Genomic DNA, 20,373 nt, shown 5'->3' on the forward strand with positions numbered 1-20,373 from the left:
GGTCACCGCCCTTTTACAAAGAGGACGCCCCATAGTATCCATCCATCCACTAGCAGAAAGTCATGGAAACTGTGAACTCGTACAGCTGTCGTGCTACAAGCGTTGTAAAATGCAGTGCAAGAGTCCCGAGTCCACAGCCTTCTCACAAGTCTTCTGTTTGAGAATGCGATGTGGAATCCTTCGAGGCTCGACAGCATGGAGAACGTAGTAAGTTTTTAAACAGAGGAGTTTATTTCGAACTCGAAACACAACCTCCAGTACAAGCGACAGACGCTGTCAAAGCAATGTTGAAGCAGAATTGTGTCGAGTAAATAAAATAATTGTGTAGATGCACTGTACAATTGTGCCGAAATGGACAAAAAATTTACCGCCGTGATAGACAATACATACGGTGATAACAAGTTAACGTGGCATGTTGCTCGCTTCGTATATCGCTATACGAGCGGGCAAGATGAACGGGCGAAGCGAGCCTTTCCCAAGCTGCCTTCAAGTTAACATTGACAAATCTGTCAAGGTAACCAGAGACGCTGGTGGGCGATTGTACGCAATAACAAAGAAACAGTGGTACACACGCACAAGGCACAAGAAGCATGAAGGCACGAGTCGAGACGGAAGTACACTGACAAACTTTGTACATAAGTGGCCTCAGCAAAAAAAAAAAAGAAATGTTTCAGTCAAAGACCAAATAACGTATAATAACATAAGAAGGTCATCTTAAGAAATCTAACCTAATACAGACTGATGGCTTGATTTTACCAGAGTAACAATTTTTAAACGTGCAAATCACACAGATTTACACATATTAAAAAAGCACGTACCTACAGGCATGCAAACAGAACTGGAGGCTCGTACAATACTTTTTTTTCTGAACAAATAAACTTTCAGCATTTGGACCGGGTTAATTATGTTTAAGGTAATCACTAACCGTATCACCAGGGTGTGGCGTCCATTAGGGTGTATCACTGAAATTTAGCCCTTTCTTGGCTATCTGATGAATTACTTCCTTTTTTTGTTTTTACAAAAACCAACGTTTCTCCACAGGTTGCGAAGGTTCTTCTCAATTAAATCCACGTAGCACAATTTAACAAACGGAGTGAGAGAGGCAGAGCAACAATTTCACAGGAACTCTACAACGAAAAGAACAGTGTACAATAATTTTTTTTCAAAAGAGAGCGAGAGCAATAAAAAACAAAACACCTCAGCGAAACCCAACCTCTTTCACCATACACTGATTCACAGCAACACTGCGACAATACCTTGATAATATATTAAAAATGGGGGAGGGGGATTGGGGGAGGGGTTGTTCTTAGAACATACTGCCCGTCATATCACGGATATACGGGATTTCACTCTCGCCTAAACGCCGAGGTGGGGGAGACGGGACTCGATTGTTCCCCAGCGCCATCTCATGGCGATCCGCATCCCCACATAGGGCGCGACCGCAGGCCTCTGGGATCGAGGGACTCCCTGTGAAAGGACCGAGCACCAACGCGGGGGAATGGACGGCCGAGGCAACCACGTCATTTACCGCGAGTAACTCCCGCAACGGGCTGCGCCCAACGTCATCCCCAACGTCACAACCCAGTCCCACTCGTCGCGTCGGCGAAAGGTACATTTTTTTTTTCTTTTGACGAAGTACGCGGCAATGGGGAAGCTGACACACATTTAGAAAGAAAAAAAAAACGCACATATAAGAATACACGGCGTTCATGGTGAGGTCTGCTTGCGTCGGCTGTCAGACAGGCGAGACGTACTGTAGGCGGCAAGAACCGCGATACGGCGCTAATCTTTCATCTCATCGTATTAGATTTCATGCAACATATTTGAAGAAATACCAATGAAGCGGCGGCACGGGGAAATGTACAGTGTGGAGGCGATGAATTGCGCGGCGGATTTTGACACCTATGTGAGGTCTGACCGATCGATGGGGAGGAAATAAATAATAAGATGTTCGAGAGAACGAAGGATGCGACTTCAACACGTAGCTTTAAGACAAAAACATGAAATAATATATAAAGCACAATGAACGAGGACAACATCCACTTGTTCCTCTATTTCCAACAACCTCTTTTCGTGAGCGAGATAGACATTTTACTGTCTTCGGAAACAAAAGAAAATGTTCATGTGACTCACTGGTAGTTTTCTTCAAAAAATTAAAAACAAACAGGAGAGCACACGATTAAGTATAAAGTCCGGCACAGTCTTCCCTCTTTTTTGTTTCAGATCACCGTCCACTAACATCACCACCGGTTGTGTGTGTCACAACAAACACGAGATCCATGTGTAATAAGTGTGTGTGTGTGTCCGCACAATCAACAGTTCGTGGCGCGAACAAATAAATAAATAACTGGAATGCAAAGAAAAAAATTGTATAAAAAAACACACTGAACAACTGCAAACAGAGGACACATCATTTGAGTAAAAAAACAGAAGTGCTTGGTAGAAGCAGTAAAAAAAAAATAAAAAGCGTCGCGAGCAGATCGCCGGCGCAGGAAGACCTCAGCATGCACGCTTAGAGAGATGGAAAGCATCCGCCATACAATCCCGGACCAGCCGGGAATGTTGTGGGGTTCAGAGGGAAAAGGAAGCGAGTAGCAGCAACAGCAAAGCTGGAAAACTGCGGGAAGGGAAGAAGGACGTCGAAAGCGAGGCCACACTTTAGACAAAAAAAGACGTCCAAGTTGTCACTGGCTTAAGTGTGCCTGCTTCTGTGTACAGAACGAAAACAACCTCCAGAGAACCCATGCCCATCCCAGCAGCATCACCTTTTTTTTGATAACCTGTGCTTGCATGTGTTGTCAATCGTGTGGGTTCAAAAGACCTGATTTTAACGGTGGTGTGATTAAATATATCCTGGCTAAAACAAGTGAAGCTTCTAACTGCTAATTTATGGGCTTTGTGTCCAGAAATTTCGAAACACTATCAGCTTATTCGCGGCGGTCAACCATCATCTTTGAATTTTCACATTCAGGTTTCCTTCTCTGCTTTCATTGTTTTTTCTTTGCTTTTGCGGACTGTAATATAACTAAAGTGTTGTGCACATTCATATGGTCGCTACTGAGAATGCGACAAAAAGTTCTCCTGGCTTTTCACATCCACTGTGAGCCTCAATAGACGTTATGCCCACGGCGTAGGCACTGTATACAACACAATACTGAAACTTTGGAGAAAAAAAAAACAATATAGCAGCAGGGGTGCGAGAGAAGCAAAGAGGAAGAAGGCGACAGGGCAGTAAAGTATTTCGAAGAGAAATATGCGACAAACACGGTACAACGCACACTGTTTGCGTTTCGTTTTTTGGGGGGGAACCCAGGCGGCCACGAATGCACCGACCGAGGCCCAGAACCAGCTGAGAAAGCCTGGTCGGGTCGGGCCGCCCTTACAGGGAACCGGGATCATCAACAGCTGTAGGGCGTGCAGAACTGGTACACGAGCCGCTGCGAGCGCTCCGTCTTCTTCATGATGCCCTTCTTGTAGTACTGGCGGATGGAGCGGCTCAGCTTGTCGTAGTTCATGGCCGGCCTGTTCTTGCGCTTGCCCCAGAGCCGCGCCACGCGCACCGAGTCTTCGATCTTGAAGACGCCCCGGTTGCGGTCCAGCCAGCGGATGCAACTGCCGTACAGCTGCGGCTGCGACAGAAGCTCCTTCAGGAACTGCCACAGGTGGATGTGAGACGACGAAGGGGTACGGGCGGCGGCACCCGACGTCAGAGTGACGCCGGTGGCACCCAGGCAGCGCTCGGCAATGTCACTGCTCGTATCGCTGGCGTCGTCTGAAATGACAGAGAGACGAAACTTGTTAGGTTAGATGAGTGAATGAATTAGTGAACCATTGAAGTCGTAAGCCTAGGCAAACGGTACAGCACTTTGTCGGCGTTGTTCACAGCGAACTCGTCTTATTAGTCCAATATAAAGCGATGTTAAGAGATGAGGACAACGACAACAACACCAGCAGCAACAACAACAACAACGACGACGACGACGACAAAACAACAGGACAAGCCCTGCCCTCCAACGGTCTTTCTTTTAATCCCTGGTAGATGCTTGTCTGATAGCACTGCTTTACATTCAATATGAAGACCAAGTGGTTCAAATCAAGTCACTTGTTCATCCCGCGCTTTAAGTAAGAATAAATAAAATCTGAGTTTTTTTTTTTGCTTTGTGGCAGCTGAAATATGTGCCACAACCCCATTATTTATATTGTACTTTTTCGCAGTAAAGAAACCCACGAAATTCATGAAAAAAAAAAGTTCGTACGATCAAGCGATGCTGTGGTCTCTAAAGAGCGCGACGTTCGTGGAGCCAGCCAGATAAATGGGAAATGCCGACAAATGCTGCCGACACTAGCAATAGAGCATTACTGCAGTGATTTAGGAGGGCGTGGCTAGCGGAAAGTGCATATTGTTGTTGCGCAGCATTGTGCCAATAGGTACTCGAACAGCCTCTAGTGCAACAAGCGAAGAACAATGCCCTTCTGGTGAGCTCACGCTCTTGCTTCGCCCAAACTCGGGAGTTCGAAGCGATTAGTGAAACCTCATTTTTTTATTCTTAATTTTTGCAAGGCTTAAATGGCTTTAGTGCGTAATTGGGCACTAGATATATAACGCGGGTCGCCTCGCGTTCACATTCTGGAGCGTTGAATGGCGCACCATAACGGTGATATTGCACCTGGCTTTCATCCGCCGAGTGCAATGTAGAAGGGCAAATAAAAACAACTGCTGTACAGAGATAAGAGAAGATACGACGCTGGCGTGGAGAAAGAAAAACCGACGAAGCAGAAAAAGAAGCGCGGACAACGTCGTCGCCAAGATAATGCCAAGGGTTTTTCAGGGATCAGAGTGAATTGCTGTCATGAGTCGGGTCACGGGAATAAAACCCGACAGCTAGCCCATTTCTCGTTGTCTCGTCTGAGGCATAGCGAAATACGAGGTCATTTGAGCTGCGCAGAAAGGTGAATTGCCAGAGGGTATGGGGCAAGTAAACAAGGGCCCCGGGCCAGTTCATTACTTGAATCGTAGCCACATGCGACGCGAGCAGATCGTAGATGCGACGAGCCAACACGTACGCCGCTGGTTGGAAAGAAGGTCGCTGTTCGTGGGATATGCCAAGATTCTGTTTGCCTCTTCAACTGACGATTGAAAGAGAACCAAAGCAAGATTCTTTCATATAAACGACTATTTTGCATCAACAGAACGTAAGAGGTAATGAGACGAGAGTCTTGTCGAAATCTTGAGGTGTACGACGCTGCTACCTGCCCTTACGACAGGTTCAAATTGCCGCTACGCACCGTTCTCTATTCTTTCTCTTAATCTTATCCGTAGAGCGCGCGACACACTTCTCCGGTGCACTCAAGCGAGCGGTCGCAGCGAACGAGAAATTAAGTTTGACTGCACAGGCGACACGGGTTCTTCTACTCGTGGGAATCCATGGTCTGGAACACGCAAGCGGCCACAGACGCGAGTCTCGATCCAAGTCACTAACACTGGACCTCGCTTCCGTTGCCATTCAGCGTACTGCTTCAGTGCTCATGGTAGCCACAGCGATGCACCTCAGTGCGCCATAGCCACGAAGCTGCGAATATAGTGTCAACGGTCCTCTCTTCTAAGTCGCTGCGTCGAGTACTTGCGCAGGAAGACATCAACCACCGGTGCACGCGAGGCAACGGCAGGTGTGCTGGCGCTCAAGGTCCACTGCTCCTGCGGTGCGACGAACCATGAGCGTAGGGCACCCACACAACACCCACTCCAGTCGCGGCGACCCATTATTTCCCTTTTCCGGCCACGGCAGTCACTTTCGTGCCCCCTTTTTTCTATCGTGGTGTCATCCCCTCGTCGTGTTGTTTTCTTACACTGTTTTGTTTCTTCTACGCGAAGTACATCAACGCAACGTACGTTTCCTTTGTGAGAACAGAGCCGCAGAACATTGACGCGTTTGTTACGAGGCGCCATGCAAAGAAGTCAACTTGGCGTAGTGTGGCGAAGTGTGTCGTACTAGCAGCTCTCATCAAAATAGAGTGTTCTTGGAAGAGTGGTAGATGGAAGGGTGCGACTGTAGACTGTCTCCTAACGCAGCTTGAAAACAACCTTTCGAACACATCTCCAAGCCCATATTCTAAAGAAACGAAGCATCCCAACCCTGCGTATACCAACTCTGCGCATACATTCTCCGTCATGTTATGCGCAGACTTCGTCATGTGCTTAGCGAGAGAGTTCCCACAGTGTTCCGTTGATTTGTTGTCTTTTTTCGTTTCCTCCCGCTAGCTTGCTGAGCTCGCGCCTTGACCTTGGCACCGCTGCAAGATCCTAACCTTTATTATTACTCGAGGACGTACACTGTCATCTCCCACCACGCCACGCTAGACGGATGCTATCAGGGACGACGCCAGACTGGCGCTGTAACAAGACGTCGAACCTTAGTTGAAGTAATGACGCCGAGACAGGCTCAAAACATAGGTCATGCATCGCGCTTTATAAACGGTCTCCAAGTCGGCCAGGTCGCTGTGGACGCGCCACGTAAGCACGGCCCGGAGAACAGCCTCGAAGCCCGACAGAGAGGGGTCCTGGGATGTCCAGAATGCCGACCGGCGGTTAAGCATCCGAAAATCAAAGGTGAAGAAAAAAAAAAGACTCGTAGCTGGAGAGAAATGAGCGGGTGCAGTAACCATGCCCCCTGAAGCCGCGCCAAACACGGGGGAGCCGAGGTGTACGTATGTATATTCATTCCTTTGCCCAAAGCCAGTGAAGCCGCGGCAGAAGTAGCAGCAGCAACAGAAGAGATAATGAAAGTCCGCTCCCGCTTGTTTCGAAGCGTTCGAGAAGAGAGGCACCACCATCGGACAGGCAGGTGCGCCGCCAGCCCAAGCCTGAAAGCCAACGATCAATTCGGCTCGGCCTGTCCCGAGCCGGGCCAGCGGTGCACGGCAGGAGAGAGGTTTCGGGGGAGGGGGTGGTGGCGATAAACGAAACGGGAGGGCAGAAAAACACAAGGAGCAAGCAACAACAACGACGTCCACTCGGGAAGAAGACGAAGAAGAAGGAAGGAAGATGGGACCGGCCACTCAGGCCTTCAGACCGTTGCCCTTGCGGCTAAATCAACGAGAACGTGGGAGAAAGAAAGAAAGGAAGAAGGAGCAATAACGAGCGAATAAAACGAAGAAAAAAAATGAAGCCGCGCGGCGGGCCAAGGCGAGGACTGAGTGCGCGCGCCCGAGCGCGCCCCGAAATGAAACTTTTCTTCCCCTCACCCTTACGGCGGCAACACCCGAAAGAGGGTAGGCGGCTTTGGGAGAGGGTGAACGGGCGGCTCGAGTAGCTTCGCGGAGTAATCCACCACGCCCTGTTCTCTTCCATCCACGCGAGCCTTCGCGAAGAGGTCGAAACAAGAGGGGGGGAAACTCGGCAGCGAAGGAGATGGCACGGGGAGGGTCGGCTCGAAAAGTGGAAGCAGGCAACCTAGCGAGAGGAGCCGACGCCCATCGCAGCCGAGGGGGGAAGGGGGGGGGGGGGGAAACCGAGCCAACAGCGGCTGTGGCGGCGGCTATAAAGATTCCAGGCCCAATCGCCGCCGGTAGAACGGCCGCATTCCAGCGTCGGGCCCCCTCGAGCGTCCAGCGAACTTGGCTGCTCGTCGGCTCTTACGGCAGCATCATCGTTCGAGCCAGTTTTTTTAGCTGCCCCCCTCCCTCCTCGCCGACCACCTCTCCTCTAGATGGGCGGGAAGTTGAAGAACAGGTTGCCGTTCGGGAAGAAGGTAGTAGCAGCGTCGGCGGCAGCTCTGACCCGAGTCAGGTTAGGCTTCTGGAGAAGCCACCGATGCTGCCTTTTTCAAGGCGCTGGTGCCGGTTCCTTCGCCGGTTGCGTGAAGGTGGAGAGGGATGCGTCGGATGGCCGAGCCCAGCTCTTTCCTTCGGCCGCCATCAACCCCCTCATCTCTTCCCCGTCGCTCGAAAAAGATCGGCGGCTCCAAATTGGGAAATTTTCGTGCCTCTCTGGCCTGCGTGTGTTTGTTTTTGCACGTGAGAGCGCGCTGAGAACTCGCGGAATACCAATCTCTCGCTGGTGGCGGCCAATAGCTTTCGCCCTCTCCAACTTGTCGCTCTTCGGGGCAAATCAAGCAACACCACCTTCCTTCCTCCTGAAACCTCCCAATTCCACCTGCCTCTCTCCCTTCCTACCTCCCTCTTTGGATCTAACAGCCACAGATACTCGCGTTATCTCATACCCACGGTTTCGAACCTGCACCCTCACCCCCGCTCCTGGTTACTCTTCAAGACGTCCATCGCCCACGTACACCAGTCCTCCTTGCGCAAAGCCAAGTTTAGTGGCGCGCTTCTTTACAGCGGGCCCCTTTGTTGCGTGAGCAGCGGCGTAAAGAAAGAAAAAGAACGAAGTCGAACCGGCATGACTGGTAGCCCGTGTTTTTCGCAGGGGGGTGTTGAATGTGTAATTTGGAAGGACCCCGAGAAGAAAGCTCGTGAAACGATCGCAAAAAAAAAAGAGAAAGAAAAAGAAGGGAACGCAGCGAAAGCAACAGCCAACAGTAGCGACGGCAACCCACTACGTCTACGCGAACGGGCGACACAACGAGCAGCGACTCGCGCCATCAGCGCTGCTATCAGCGGAAACGTCGCCCCTACCGCTGCGCACGAAAGCCCTGCCCGCGCTCACTCGAGGTGTACGTTTTTTTTTGTGTGTTTTTTTTTACTGCTGTCTTGACTCACGTCGTTTCGACGTTGCTGCAAGACCGGCGGAAAGGCGTCATCTAGTCCCTTGTGTCTGCTGAGCTACACACACAAACGCACACAGCCGGAGCTTTTATGGCGCTACGGCGGGCATCGCCGACAATGGATGGACGTCGCGTGAAGCACGTATCCAGCAGACGACGGTTATTGAGCGTTGAAAGTGAAGACTACGAATTGTTCTTATCGCCGTAACAGAAATGAAGAGGGTGCCAGCTGACCTCGACAACTGCTCGAACGAAATAGCAACGGCTCTGATTTCTTCTCATCGCTTACTAAGATTCACAACCATGCGAGGGTTCTTCACTATGTCAGACGAGATGAGCGTTTGCCATGCACAGTTATGAAGAGGTGTAGAAAAATCGGGTAGAGATCTGATTATGTTGATGACCATTACGAAGGAATCAATGGTTCTCTGAAGAACAGGTTACCTACGTCCAGAGAAAAGAAATTTCAGAGAGTCGTCGATGGTTTACTTGCTCAAAAACGCTGCACGGCGAACATGACACCAATCAAATTTATCAAATACAAACCGTCAGATGTCAATCAAGTGTGGCGCGTTTCGGCAAGCAGTCTTATGAAGCGAAACAAAACCGTAGTTCCATTTACGCTTGATATTGTTATATTATCGGCAGCTTGTAAGCAGTAAACTGTAGGGCGAGTATGTTAATTAATCTACTAAACACCTTCTTTTTTTTTCGCTCAAGACATTTCAACGAAAAGAAAAAAAAAAAAGGCAGAGAAACTGTGGTTACTGCCCTAGCAACGCCTTCTTTCCCGACTAGAACGGCTGCAGTGCCACGTCAGCTGCTCCAGCACCTAACCTACACGGTCGTAAGAACTGATAAGGTTGTCGCCGTCCGTTCAACAGCATGTTGCATAATTGAGTGCAATGCCGCACAGCCCTGATTCCCAGACACCCTACCGAACCGCTAGCAACAAACTGATTACGACGTTCTTTTTTTTTTTTTTCTAAGGCACGTTGCCGGGCTTGTTGGGTGGGGTTGATGATTCATGTTGGTATAGCACACCTCGACAAGGACACGAAAGAGGCACGCTGTGTGTGTGAGACGCTTAGCGGTGTGTGTGTGTCTCTCTCTATCTTTTGTGTCCATGTTGTGGTGCGCTGTACCCATATGCATGAACAATTTTTTTTTTTTACTAAAGGTCTCGCTACCCTCGCACATAAAAGCTATGCCAAATGGCGTAAACATCAGGTCGAAAGGGCATTCTTGGAAACAAAACTCTATTGACCTTCATAGCAGAGGTCGGTTGACGAGCCGAATGATTAGCTCAATATGTGTGCTAGCGCAGTCTAGGATCGTAAAGAACCAGCGCATGAAACGCACGATACCAAACCTAACGAACAACAACAACGACGACAAGAAACGTACTCTTCAGTGCAACCGAATACGGAGCTAAGCGGTAACTGAATGTGGATGAGTCGAGATGCGTCGCAACCATTGGAATAAGTGACAGTCTCCCGTTTTATGTTCTCTCGGCGTCAAGCGAGGCGCAACAAAGGTACGTAAATCTCGGGCCTCACAGCGTTCCGTTGCTGCTGCTAAGAGCAAGAAACTTCGCGCAGGACGAGGTCTTCTCCGCAGAGCCTCCATGCAAGAAAAGCGAGCATTCCTCGTGCAGCGGCCAGAATGAGGGCTTTTTTTTTTTTCTTGGTCTTTTGCAGTTTCCCGTTAGTTAGCAACACTTTTGAAATTGGCGAACAGCACGCCTAAAAGTTTCTTCACGCGTGCTATCTTAACATTTTTCATGATATAATGATACTTGGAGCTTCGTCTCTGAGAGAGAGAAAATAAAATGAGAGAAAGGTAGAGACGTTAACCAGATTGGTTGCATTTGGTTTACTACCCTACAATAAGGGGAGGGGGAAAAGAAGGACAGATGGATACCACAATAACACAATGCGATTACGATGATAGTACGCGGGGCCCCGAAAATGTCAAGAGCACCACGTGTTCTTTAACGTGCACCTAAATCTAAGCACACTGGCGGGCTTCTGGCATCTTGCCTCCATCTAAACGCGGCCGCCGGGTCCAGTACTCGAGCCCGCGACCTTCTTCAACAGCTCCCAGAATATTATTGCCGACGCTAGCCTGAGCCGTATACCTCTACCATTTATAGTACCATTTCTGTCCGAAAGATCCTGCTCGGCTCTTGGAAAATATCTGCACCTCGTCTTTCAATGCGCTCTTTGAGGATCTGTTGTTGTTCCCCGTCGCATACAATTCAAACGCTCACTTATTGACGGGATGGCCTGGAGGAGCTCGCTGCAAGAGTTTAGCCGGTAGAAAGTGTAGGCACGGGCTTACGGAGCCACTACTCACCGTCGCTGTGCGCGGCGTCACTGTGGCTGTCGCTGTGGTGGCTGAGGGGCGGCGAGGCGTCCGGCGTCCCGCTGCCCGAGATGGTTTGGCCCAGAAGACTGGCCAGGTCGAGCACGCTGTCTTCGGGGCAGAAATGCGTCGACCGTTGCCCTGGCTGCTGATGATTTTGTTCGGACGTCCGCAGGTGCGCGGCTGCGCGAGACAAAGAAGCAAAACAAAGGATGTCACTCCCGCGTCATGTAGGAGTCTGCAGCTATCGCACACACAAAGAGACACAAATGACTTGCCTCCACGCATCTATAGACCGTGTCTTTATTCACGTTTTGATGTCGGTATTTCCCTAAAAACGCATCCGTTTCTAGAGTAAACTTTTTTTTTACTTTTTTAAGCAGCATTCGAAGTGGTTCTTGTTGTATTGAATATGTTCAGTGGTAGCCTTGCTGACTTCCGAGGCGCTAAAACCACGTTTTCACATATATGTTCGCGGTTTTGCAGAGTGATTTGTATTCTTCAGAGCTTTGCGTTTGTCGCAAACAAGAAGCCTCGCTCGGTGTTGAAATAACTTTAAAACGGTTCGACAGATTGCTGACACGGCACTGACATACATGCTACGCGTGTTATTTATAGTCTAGCGACTTGTCAGCTTCTTTGCTCCTCACTACCTATCTGCCTGTGTCAGCAGCTGAACCTTTTTTTTTTTTTTTAGGCGCTTCCTGAGGTAGTGTCACTCCATATTCTTTGCAGCATATAGTGTGCTGTTCCCATGCTTTGTGGTAAGAGGGGGACGCGAATAGCTCTAACCTAGCGACGTCAGCAGCGATAGGAGGCGCGTACCGCTATTTGCTGTCGGCGTCATATTCAGAGCGCGTTTGCAGTTCGCCTCGCGATACGATGGTGACGATGACGACTTGCTGCCGAAAAAAACGTTACAACCTCGTAACCCAACCTTTACAGTCTGATACGCGCTGGGATCGTGTGCATATTTAGTGGTCATGATCTGTTTGACATCATGTTTTACTTGCGGCTTTCAAGTCAACACTCCCTATAGGCAAGTTAACATGAAAGGGAGCTAAATATGACTGTATATTTGGCAGTTCTCCACGCGCGAAAGTCGCTCTACAAGCAGACTACGACTCTTCGTTTTCGTCCTGATTGTCATATTATTCTCTTTCGCCCCTTCAACGCGTTATTACATCACCGTGCCGTTGTATGCTGTCTTTGCGTTTCTCACACGCCTTCTCCTCGTCTCCGCTCTCCTTTCAACCTTTTTACTCATTTTACTTTGTCTCTGTAGTGTAGGATAAGAAACCATAATTTTCCAGTCTGGTTGGGTTATCTACCCTTGCTTCCCCTCTCTCTCTTAGGGCATGGCTTTTGCCGGAAGTGCTAGGCCAGTGGCCCAAACACGACTTTGAACGTAGTGCAGTGATGGTGATGAATTGGTACAGCGCAAAAAAACGAAAAAAAAAATATGCACGTAACATAACTTCAGCTATTTGAGACAAAGGACTGAGGCCTTGAAACCTCAGGGGATAAATTTCATAAGTATTTAGAGAATTGTGAACGTAATGTACGGCGACTTTAAGAGCTATAGACTAGACTGCACTCTGGAAAATAAGGTGCTTCTGTCTCACAAAAGCTTGAAACAGGCGATTTACAAAGCTTCCGCTAAGTCTTCTACAGTTCAAAGAGGAAAAAGTCTAATGGCTGGTGGCTTAATGTAGTACTCACCACCTGAAACCCACTAAGCGCCTATCATGGCTAGACGCGTACAAGGTTATCATCCGCGCATTAGTGCGGCGAACACTATCAGACCCCCGATCGTGAGAATATTAACAAAAAGCAGCTTTCTGTCGCCCCGCTGCGCTATCAGGCTGCATACAACGGCGCGCTTAATGTTCCACTGCAGAGGCACTTGCGCGATAGACATGTCTGCCTTCAGCACTCTCTGTCAGCAAGGCTGTTTTTGTACACCTCTGAAACACTATTGGCAGCGTGTGCGCAGTATTCTCGTTACATAGCAATTGTCACCCTGGAGACTACACTGTTGCTACGGTATATATATTTTTTATTCTTTATTCATAGACAAACTCGCTTTGCCCAGAGGCGTTACAGCAAGAGGGGTTACAAAGATAAAAAAAAATACATCTTTATTGCCACTGTACACTTCCTCAGACAGCTGACTGCTCTATTGATTATTAGTTTTAACAAAAAAAAACGAATTTCCGTACAGGTTGATCCTGGCCTGGTACGGCCTTATTTTGTGTATGCGATCTGTACGTTTAGATATGTAATTGGGCTGTTTAAGTAAATTTCTCTGTCAATTCCTTTTTTATTGTGAAATATCTGATATAGCAACTTCAAACATATATTTTTACGTCGTGATGAAAGTGAGTCTCAGTTTAATTTCTTTTTCATTTCGGTACAACTGTGATTTCGTCCATACCGATTCCAGACAGACCTGGCTGCTCTGTTTTGAACTTTTGCTAATTTCTTTATCAAGCCTACTTTTGACGGGTCCCAAAAAAAAGTACAAGCATATTCTAATATAGCTGTCGCAGCTTGTTCGACGAAAGGCGTCACAGTCTACATCACCATCTCGATTGGTAATTTGTGCTGCGCTACTGCTTTAGCCATTTGGTGCTGTTACGAGCCCAGAGTAAAAAATACGGTAGCGTCAGTTTCCAACGTAACCACAGTTTCTCAAGGCGTCGACAGGAGCACTGCGAGCATGTTTGCGATAATAGTGTTGCATTTTACAACATACTTCACTAGTACCAATTACGGTAAGCATGGGACATTTGCGATGGTTTGAAGGTTGGATACAACACCCATTTAAAACGTAAAACCGCGACAACAAAACCATAAAACGAACATTAGCGTAGCGATGAATAATTTTATATGCAAACAGCCAGCCAATCGAAAAGACGATTGTGCGATTTATACCGTAATTCAACCAGAACTAGTTTTTTTAACAATGGTGGGCTCATACCATAATCCAACCAGACCTTATTTTTTAACAATGAATGCTGTTCCTGTATATCTGCCATCCATCGTTGGGATTCGAATAGGACATTAGTCTTGCTTGGCATCTCAATATTTCCTTTCGTGGATTATGCTCATATCTGTTTCTTTGGTAAGATGCCCCGACACCGATGGTTGCCCCGGCTATACGTCTCTGTTAGATACGGTACCATCGATTACATCAGCGAAGCGATATGTTATATAACATTCGCACTCACCAGACTTCCATATTTCGAGCTGTGCGCTGAAGATGTCGCCCGATCCTGGGGCACGGATTCTGAAGTCTTCCTCGCTGAGGGAACACAGTGCGGCGCCGTTCATGTTGAAGTAGTCGGTCCTGAAGGACGGGCAGCCGTACTGCTGCTGAGTCCACACCAGCCACGAGTGGACATTAGCCACACTCCACTGATAGGGATCTGTGCAAAACGAGAGGAAAAAAAGAAAAGAAACCTTGAAGCCTTATGCTAGACGCCTTATTCCATTAGTCTTATGCTATATACATTTCAAGGAAAGAGTTTGTTCAGCTTCTCTTCTCAGCAGGCAGTTGACAATGGATGATGCAATGCCAGCACGGCCGATCGATGCGCATGCCCTCTAATTAGAGCGGTATTCCGTAATGTAACTCTTTTTGTTTCTGCTTTCCCAAGGTTATCATAATTTTGCGCAATGCTTCGAAAAGCCGAGGACGAGAATAACGCGAACATTCTACTCTCATTATTATCGTTATCATTTTTCACGAGCAACATCAGAGGCATCCCATTTATTTCAGCACACAGATCGGCCTAAATTGACGGTTTAATCGATTGTGCCAAAAGAACGAAATAAAGTGGCACGAATACCGACCCATTGTCGTCATGCTTGCACATCTCGCAGGTGTGTTTACAGTGTAAAAGTAAGCCATTTCCTTCATTCACATTTTCATGTGGAAAAACAATTCAAGCGTATCACCATGGAGGGCGCCATTTTGCAGCCCTAATTAGGGATGCCTCTCTCATTTCCCATCATCATCTGAAACTCTCCAACGCGATCTCAGTAAAATACTGATGTCAGTTTCGAAGTGCCATGTCCTAGCCCTAGATATTACGCAATCCTGTCATTGAATCATTTCTCTGCGAGTTGCGGCTCGCAAAAATATCAGTTATAAATGACCACCATCAAACAAGAAACATTTACGTGGACCAGACATAGCAACGCCTACCAAAGAGAACTAAAGAAGCACGGCCTCGAATCGTATGCGCTTCAATCGTGACTACACGGTGTAAAATCTTGAGGGAGCGAACAAGCCCGGCAACTTCCAACACGTTTAAGATGCAAGCAGGCGAACGCGCTGGCATTGAAAGGTTGCGCGTTTTGGGAACGCCCAAAGGGGCGGTGTCAAACGTGTATAGATTGTCGAAGACGAGACACTTTTGAGGATGTTTCACTTGTACTGAAAGTTGGCGATGTATGCCGGCATGTCTTTATATCTACCCATAAGTTATCATCGCCCGACATGCTTACTTGGTTTTCTCCACTTTCCGTTTGTTTTTCTCGCAGCAGTCGCGTTAAAGTGGCCGGCACTCATAACAAAAATCAGTTCATCCCGTCACTCAGATAAACGACTAATGAGCGGATAAAAATTTAGATCGGCCTTAACCGTGTTCAATTGAGATCGAGGAAACAGTCCATTCGTAATGGTAGGAAGCGATCAGGTTGAACTATAGACATTCCGATACTGCTCGTGTTTGACTTGCGCCTTCGCAATTTTACATGAATGTACGATAACGTCGCGCAAGCTAAATCTGGCTAAGCTTCCATGTTGGGCTAGGTGACAATAAATAAACTGCACAAGGTTGCTTGCACCGCTCGCTGACATCGCTTCTGGCTTGTACATCGTAAGAGAAGAGGCCCGTCTATCAAGCGGAGAGCGGCACGCAAAATCTGCAGATTTGACATCAGGTATTTAGCCAAAAAGTTTGTTTAACGATTTTACTTCGTGTAAAGCAGCATTTCTTCGTAGAAAATAGAGCTGCACAAGAAGGTACGGCGGTCAGCTATCACATATTTATTGCCATAAATTTCTCCAAGCTTAGGCCTACATATTCGTGCAGGATTGTCTAGTTTGGTTAACAAAACAGTAGCAGCATCTTTCGCATTTTGCATAGGCGTTTAGGACTGCCGGTAACACTGCCAAACCAGTTGACATTACGCAAGCAAATGGAAGTGGCACAAACAGGTTTAATCGACCTAATGCATCTTGTTCTGTAACACTATCTGTTTCGACAGATGTGTACGAGTTGCGCAAAATGATTTCGATGAGTCAGTTCACTTAACTCACAATCACAAAAAACCAAATGTTTAAGTTCTGCGTAGGTCCGTCAATCTCTCACATTGAAAAACATTTCCAAAAATTGCAGCTACTCTCCATGTGAGTCATCCTTTTTTGAGAAATAATTGTGCGTTTCGTAACCAACAAGCAAACATGGCACAATGGCAGCGTCTCTCGACAACACATCTCTAGTGCGAGAGTAAACGAAAAGGGAGCAGTATGAAAGTTCGCACTCGACAATACTTACTGCTAACGTATTTCAGGCGTATCATGATAGTACAGATGAGAAATTGTGAGACACGGGAGTTGTTATCGAGACTGTACTCTGCTTCATTAAAGCTCAGATGGATCCGTGGTCCAACCACCATGGTACAACGCCCGCACATTATCATAACATGAATTGTTCCCTTTGCGCCTTGTGCTCAGTGAAATCCTTTGCGTAGAAATGCCTTGTGCCTCTAAGTTACTTCCTCAACTTCTTGTTTACGAAAACTATGGCAATATGCGCCAACACTTTACGACTTGCGTGCCCAATGAAGGCCCATTTTCCCTTATTTATAGAGACACAAGTCTTTATTAGCTTGCTGAGCTGTGCGCTGGTGACATCCATTGAGCATGTCACTTAATTTTCCATGATGACTCAGACAACCACTTTCTCTCTCTTTTCTTGCACGGACTACAGAACACGCCAGCGCCCACAAGCGACTGCGATTGGAGATGAAAGAACAGTACTCACTCGGTGAGATGTTGAGGATCTGGCAGGCGACGTCGATGTCCTTGGCAGCCTGCTGCATGGCGAGCAGTCGAAGCTGGTCCAGCTTGTCTGCTGACAGGGACGTGCAACAATCCGCGGCCGCGTCACTTTCTGCACAGTCCTCAGTCTTGATGGCGAGCCGCTGGTCGTACGAGGGCGGCGGAGGACGGCACGTCTTGGCTGGTGCGTACGCCATGGCCGCGTTGCCGCTGCAGCGCACTAATCCAGCGCATGGTTCGTCGTACATGCTGGGGCTGCCCGGCTGAGCCACCATCGCCGCGGAAGCAGTGTTCCCAACCGCAGTCGGTGCCGGCGCTGTGGTGGCTATCGCCGTGGGCGCCGAGCGCGGGGGAGACGCGACGCAGTTCTTAGTCACATTCACCAGTTCTTCGAGGAGTGCAGGATAGTCCAACATGGCGTTGCCACCGCCGTTGTTCATCATGCAGGACATGGGTGACGAAGGAGCCGACTGCGGCTCTTGCTTGATCCGGCATGCGACCGGCGGCCCACCGGAGACGCCGTTATCGGACTCGTCGAACCACACGCCCAGCTCGTTCATGCCCCACGCGTCGGCCATGGAGACTGGACTGGCGACGCCCGCAGAGTGGCTCGGACTCGGGACCAGTTGATGACGCTGCATGAAAGACAAAACAGAGGGAAAAGATGAACACGACAGATCACAGAGCAGAGTGACAAGATACAGAGGACTATTGCCAACTCTCGCGCCTACGTCATCGCAGTTCAAGCAACGTTTACCACAACAACCAACCATCTAACTCGTTGACGCCCATTGGAGAGGACCTACATCAGCTGGTTTGATGGAACAAGGTTGCTTTAGTCGAAAAAGTTCTTTACCGGGCTCGTCATAGAGGACGTCGGTTCATGCGGGAACAGGGTGTGCCAAGGAGGCCTGGCAGGAAGGCGCGCTTAGCGTGGCATCGGACAGTGGTTCGCCTGGTGGCCGCTCTCTGTTAGCAGAGACGGGAGGGGGCCCTCTTTGCCGGCGGCGCAACGGTGGGTAGGAAGGCTGGTTCGTGGACGGCCTGGCCGGCTAGCGACGGCGGAGAGGATGGGTGTGCGCGCGAGACGAATTCGCCATTAGGAGAAGGCCACCGCTCCTTGAAGCCAGGCTCTTGGCAGGCTGTACAACGCCGCCACCGTGGTGGCATCTCTCTCCTCGCCCAAACCGGTTGGCTCGACCCTCGGTCGTGTGATGCTTGCTAAGCTGTTGCTGCCACTCTCGGCACACGGGCGGATTGGGACGAGCAGTAAGAAGGAAAAAGACTAAAACCAAAGGAGGGCGTAAAAATGGGCTCCGCTTATTCCGCACGTGGAAGGAGAGGGGGGGAAGGGAGGGTCTATGGCAAACAAACAGGTGCAAATAAACGCGATCGGGACGTCGTACGAAGTGCCTTCCCAGGGGGTCCACTGATAGCGTCTCTTCACGGTGGCGCGAATGCCAGCCTGTGGTGCGCAGGACTTCGCCCTGATTGGGGCAAACACAGTTGTATTCGAAAGTGACCGCTTGTCAGGCGGACATGCCGGAAAGCAGACACGAACATACGCATAACCCGGCAAATGCAGGTATAACAGGTGTAACAGGTGCAGCAGGTGATAATGCTAGAGTAGGCCAGGTGGGGGAATTCTGTCACTTCTGAAATTTTACATCATCATCATCATCGCAGTGGCAGGGGCAAATTAATAGTATAAAACGAAAACTATTATTTCAACTGTGGGAGGGGAACATAACATAAATCAAGCCGGAACCTAATTGCGGGACCATCATTACTCAATCTACTGATTTACATATCTAAATAATTTATGTGATATACAACCACAATATAAATTACTCACTTCTATCCGGGCAACTGGCAGTATGATTTTTAAGGAAAAAAAAATAGCCCTGACACGCCCCTGGAAGCCGCCCTCAGTGTAACCGGCATCGCGGCAACAAGCAGCCCGCGCGCGCGTGCACGGCGATACTCACGGGTTCCACGGCTGGGTAGTGCGGCGAAACGAGCGACTTTAACATTGCTACCTCACGCACACATCACGCACATGAACTATGACGCGACCGGCGGGCCGCTCGGGTTTTATACGGGGCGGCGCGCGCACGTGACTTCAACACGGCGTGACGTCACGCCTATCGACGTCGTCGCCACCGGCGGCGCGACTTGCGCGCGCGAAAGACGCGGCGGGAGGGCGGCGCGAGACAGCGCTCCTTGTGGACGCGATGCGCGTGGCGCTCGGAGACGCGCAGCTACGGCGGCAGGTCCCGCTGAGAGGAATGCCCAAGACCGATTGCCGACAATGGTGACAGCGGCTCTGAGCGCGCGAGTAAAAAAAAAAAAATCCTGCTGACGTTAGTGCGGGGGAACGACAGGCCTTTATTAAACTGATAAAAGTGATAAGAGTGGGTATTAAAGAGAAACAGTAAATAAACTCAGATTCGTAAATCATTATTTGAAAAATAGACTGTCGTTAATTCCACCACCAAATGTATAATAGTAGAAGTACAAATGAAAGTCAATTTGAAATTTGAATCTTATCGTGGACGTGTCTGCGCATACAACTTTCTGATGATATGTGGGGTTTAACTTGCGAAAACCACCATGTGATTAAGAGAGACGCCGTAGTGGAGGGCTCCGAAAATTTCGACCACCTGGGGTTCTTAAACGTGCCCCGAATATGAGCACACGGGCATACAGCATTTTCGCCTCCATCGAAAATTCGGCCATCGCAGCTGGGATTCGATCCTGCGACCTGCAGGCCAGCAGCCGGATACCTTAGCCACCAGACCACCGTGGCGGGGCGTGGTAGTAGTAGTAGCAGTAATAGACGCAGTGGTAGTAGTAGTTGTTGTAGCAGCAGTAGTAGTAGTAATAGTTGTAGTAGTAGTAGTAGTAGTAGTAGCAGCAGTAGTAGTAGTATAATTACAAAAATTGTTGGAGTTTTACGTCATAACAACACAATATGATCATGAGGAACGCCTCCGAAAGTTTCGACCACCTGGAGGGTCACTACGCGCGCTTTTATCTAAGCACAGGAACGCCTAGCCCCGTGAAAATTGCTGCCGCCGGGGCCAGAAATTCGTTTCAGCGACGAGCGGTTACAGTGAAACTAATAATTTGGACCAATCACTAAATGCTTCAAAACTCTGCGGCCGTTATATTCAACGCCAGAGGCTTATAAAAAAAAGGGGGGGG

At 48.8% G+C, this 20,373-nt stretch overlaps 1 protein-coding gene across 2 annotated transcripts; it reads right to left on the reverse strand.

Annotated features, from left to right (window-relative positions):
* Positions 1-208: 208 nt before the first annotated feature.
* Positions 209-19,303, reverse strand: LOC119170321 (DNA-binding protein D-ETS-4). Of its 2 annotated transcripts, none has more exons than XM_037421460.2 (5): positions 19,155-19,303; positions 17,150-17,801; positions 14,324-14,521; positions 11,082-11,273; positions 209-3,772 (listed from the first exon to the last, which is right to left on the reverse strand). In XM_037421460.2, exons 1-5 carry the CDS (start codon positions 19,197-19,199, stop codon positions 3,399-3,401), a joined length of 1,461 nt encoding a protein of 486 aa, XP_037277357.2. In that variant the 5' UTR covers positions 19,200-19,303; the 3' UTR covers positions 209-3,398. The 2 variants fall into 2 exon arrangements, with proteins under 2 accessions (XP_037277357.2, XP_075733045.1); XM_075876930.1 differs by lacking the exon at positions 19,155-19,303 and adding an exon at positions 18,023-19,142.
* Between the last annotated feature and the right edge of the window lie 1,070 nt (positions 19,304-20,373).

Source organism: Rhipicephalus microplus, chromosome 2 (assembly GCF_043290135.1).
Source record: "Rhipicephalus microplus isolate Deutch F79 chromosome 2, USDA_Rmic, whole genome shotgun sequence".
NCBI lineage: Eukaryota > Metazoa > Arthropoda > Arachnida > Ixodida > Ixodidae > Rhipicephalus > Rhipicephalus microplus.

Excerpts from the sequence above, each read along its gene's own strand:
- LOC119170321 (XM_037421460.2), bottom strand. The coding sequence starts at position 19,199 with ATGTTAAAGTCGCTCGTTTCGCCGCACTACCCAGCCGTGGAACCC. Across the intron at positions 14,522-17,149 it reads GATCCTCAACATCTCACCGA|ATCCCTATCAGTGGAGTGTG; the intron begins GTGAGTACTGTT and ends CGTTTTGCACAG. Across the intron at positions 11,274-14,323 it reads GCTCGAAATATGGAAGTCTG|CCGCGCACCTGCGGACGTCC; the intron begins GTGAGTGCGAAT and ends TGTCTCGCGCAG.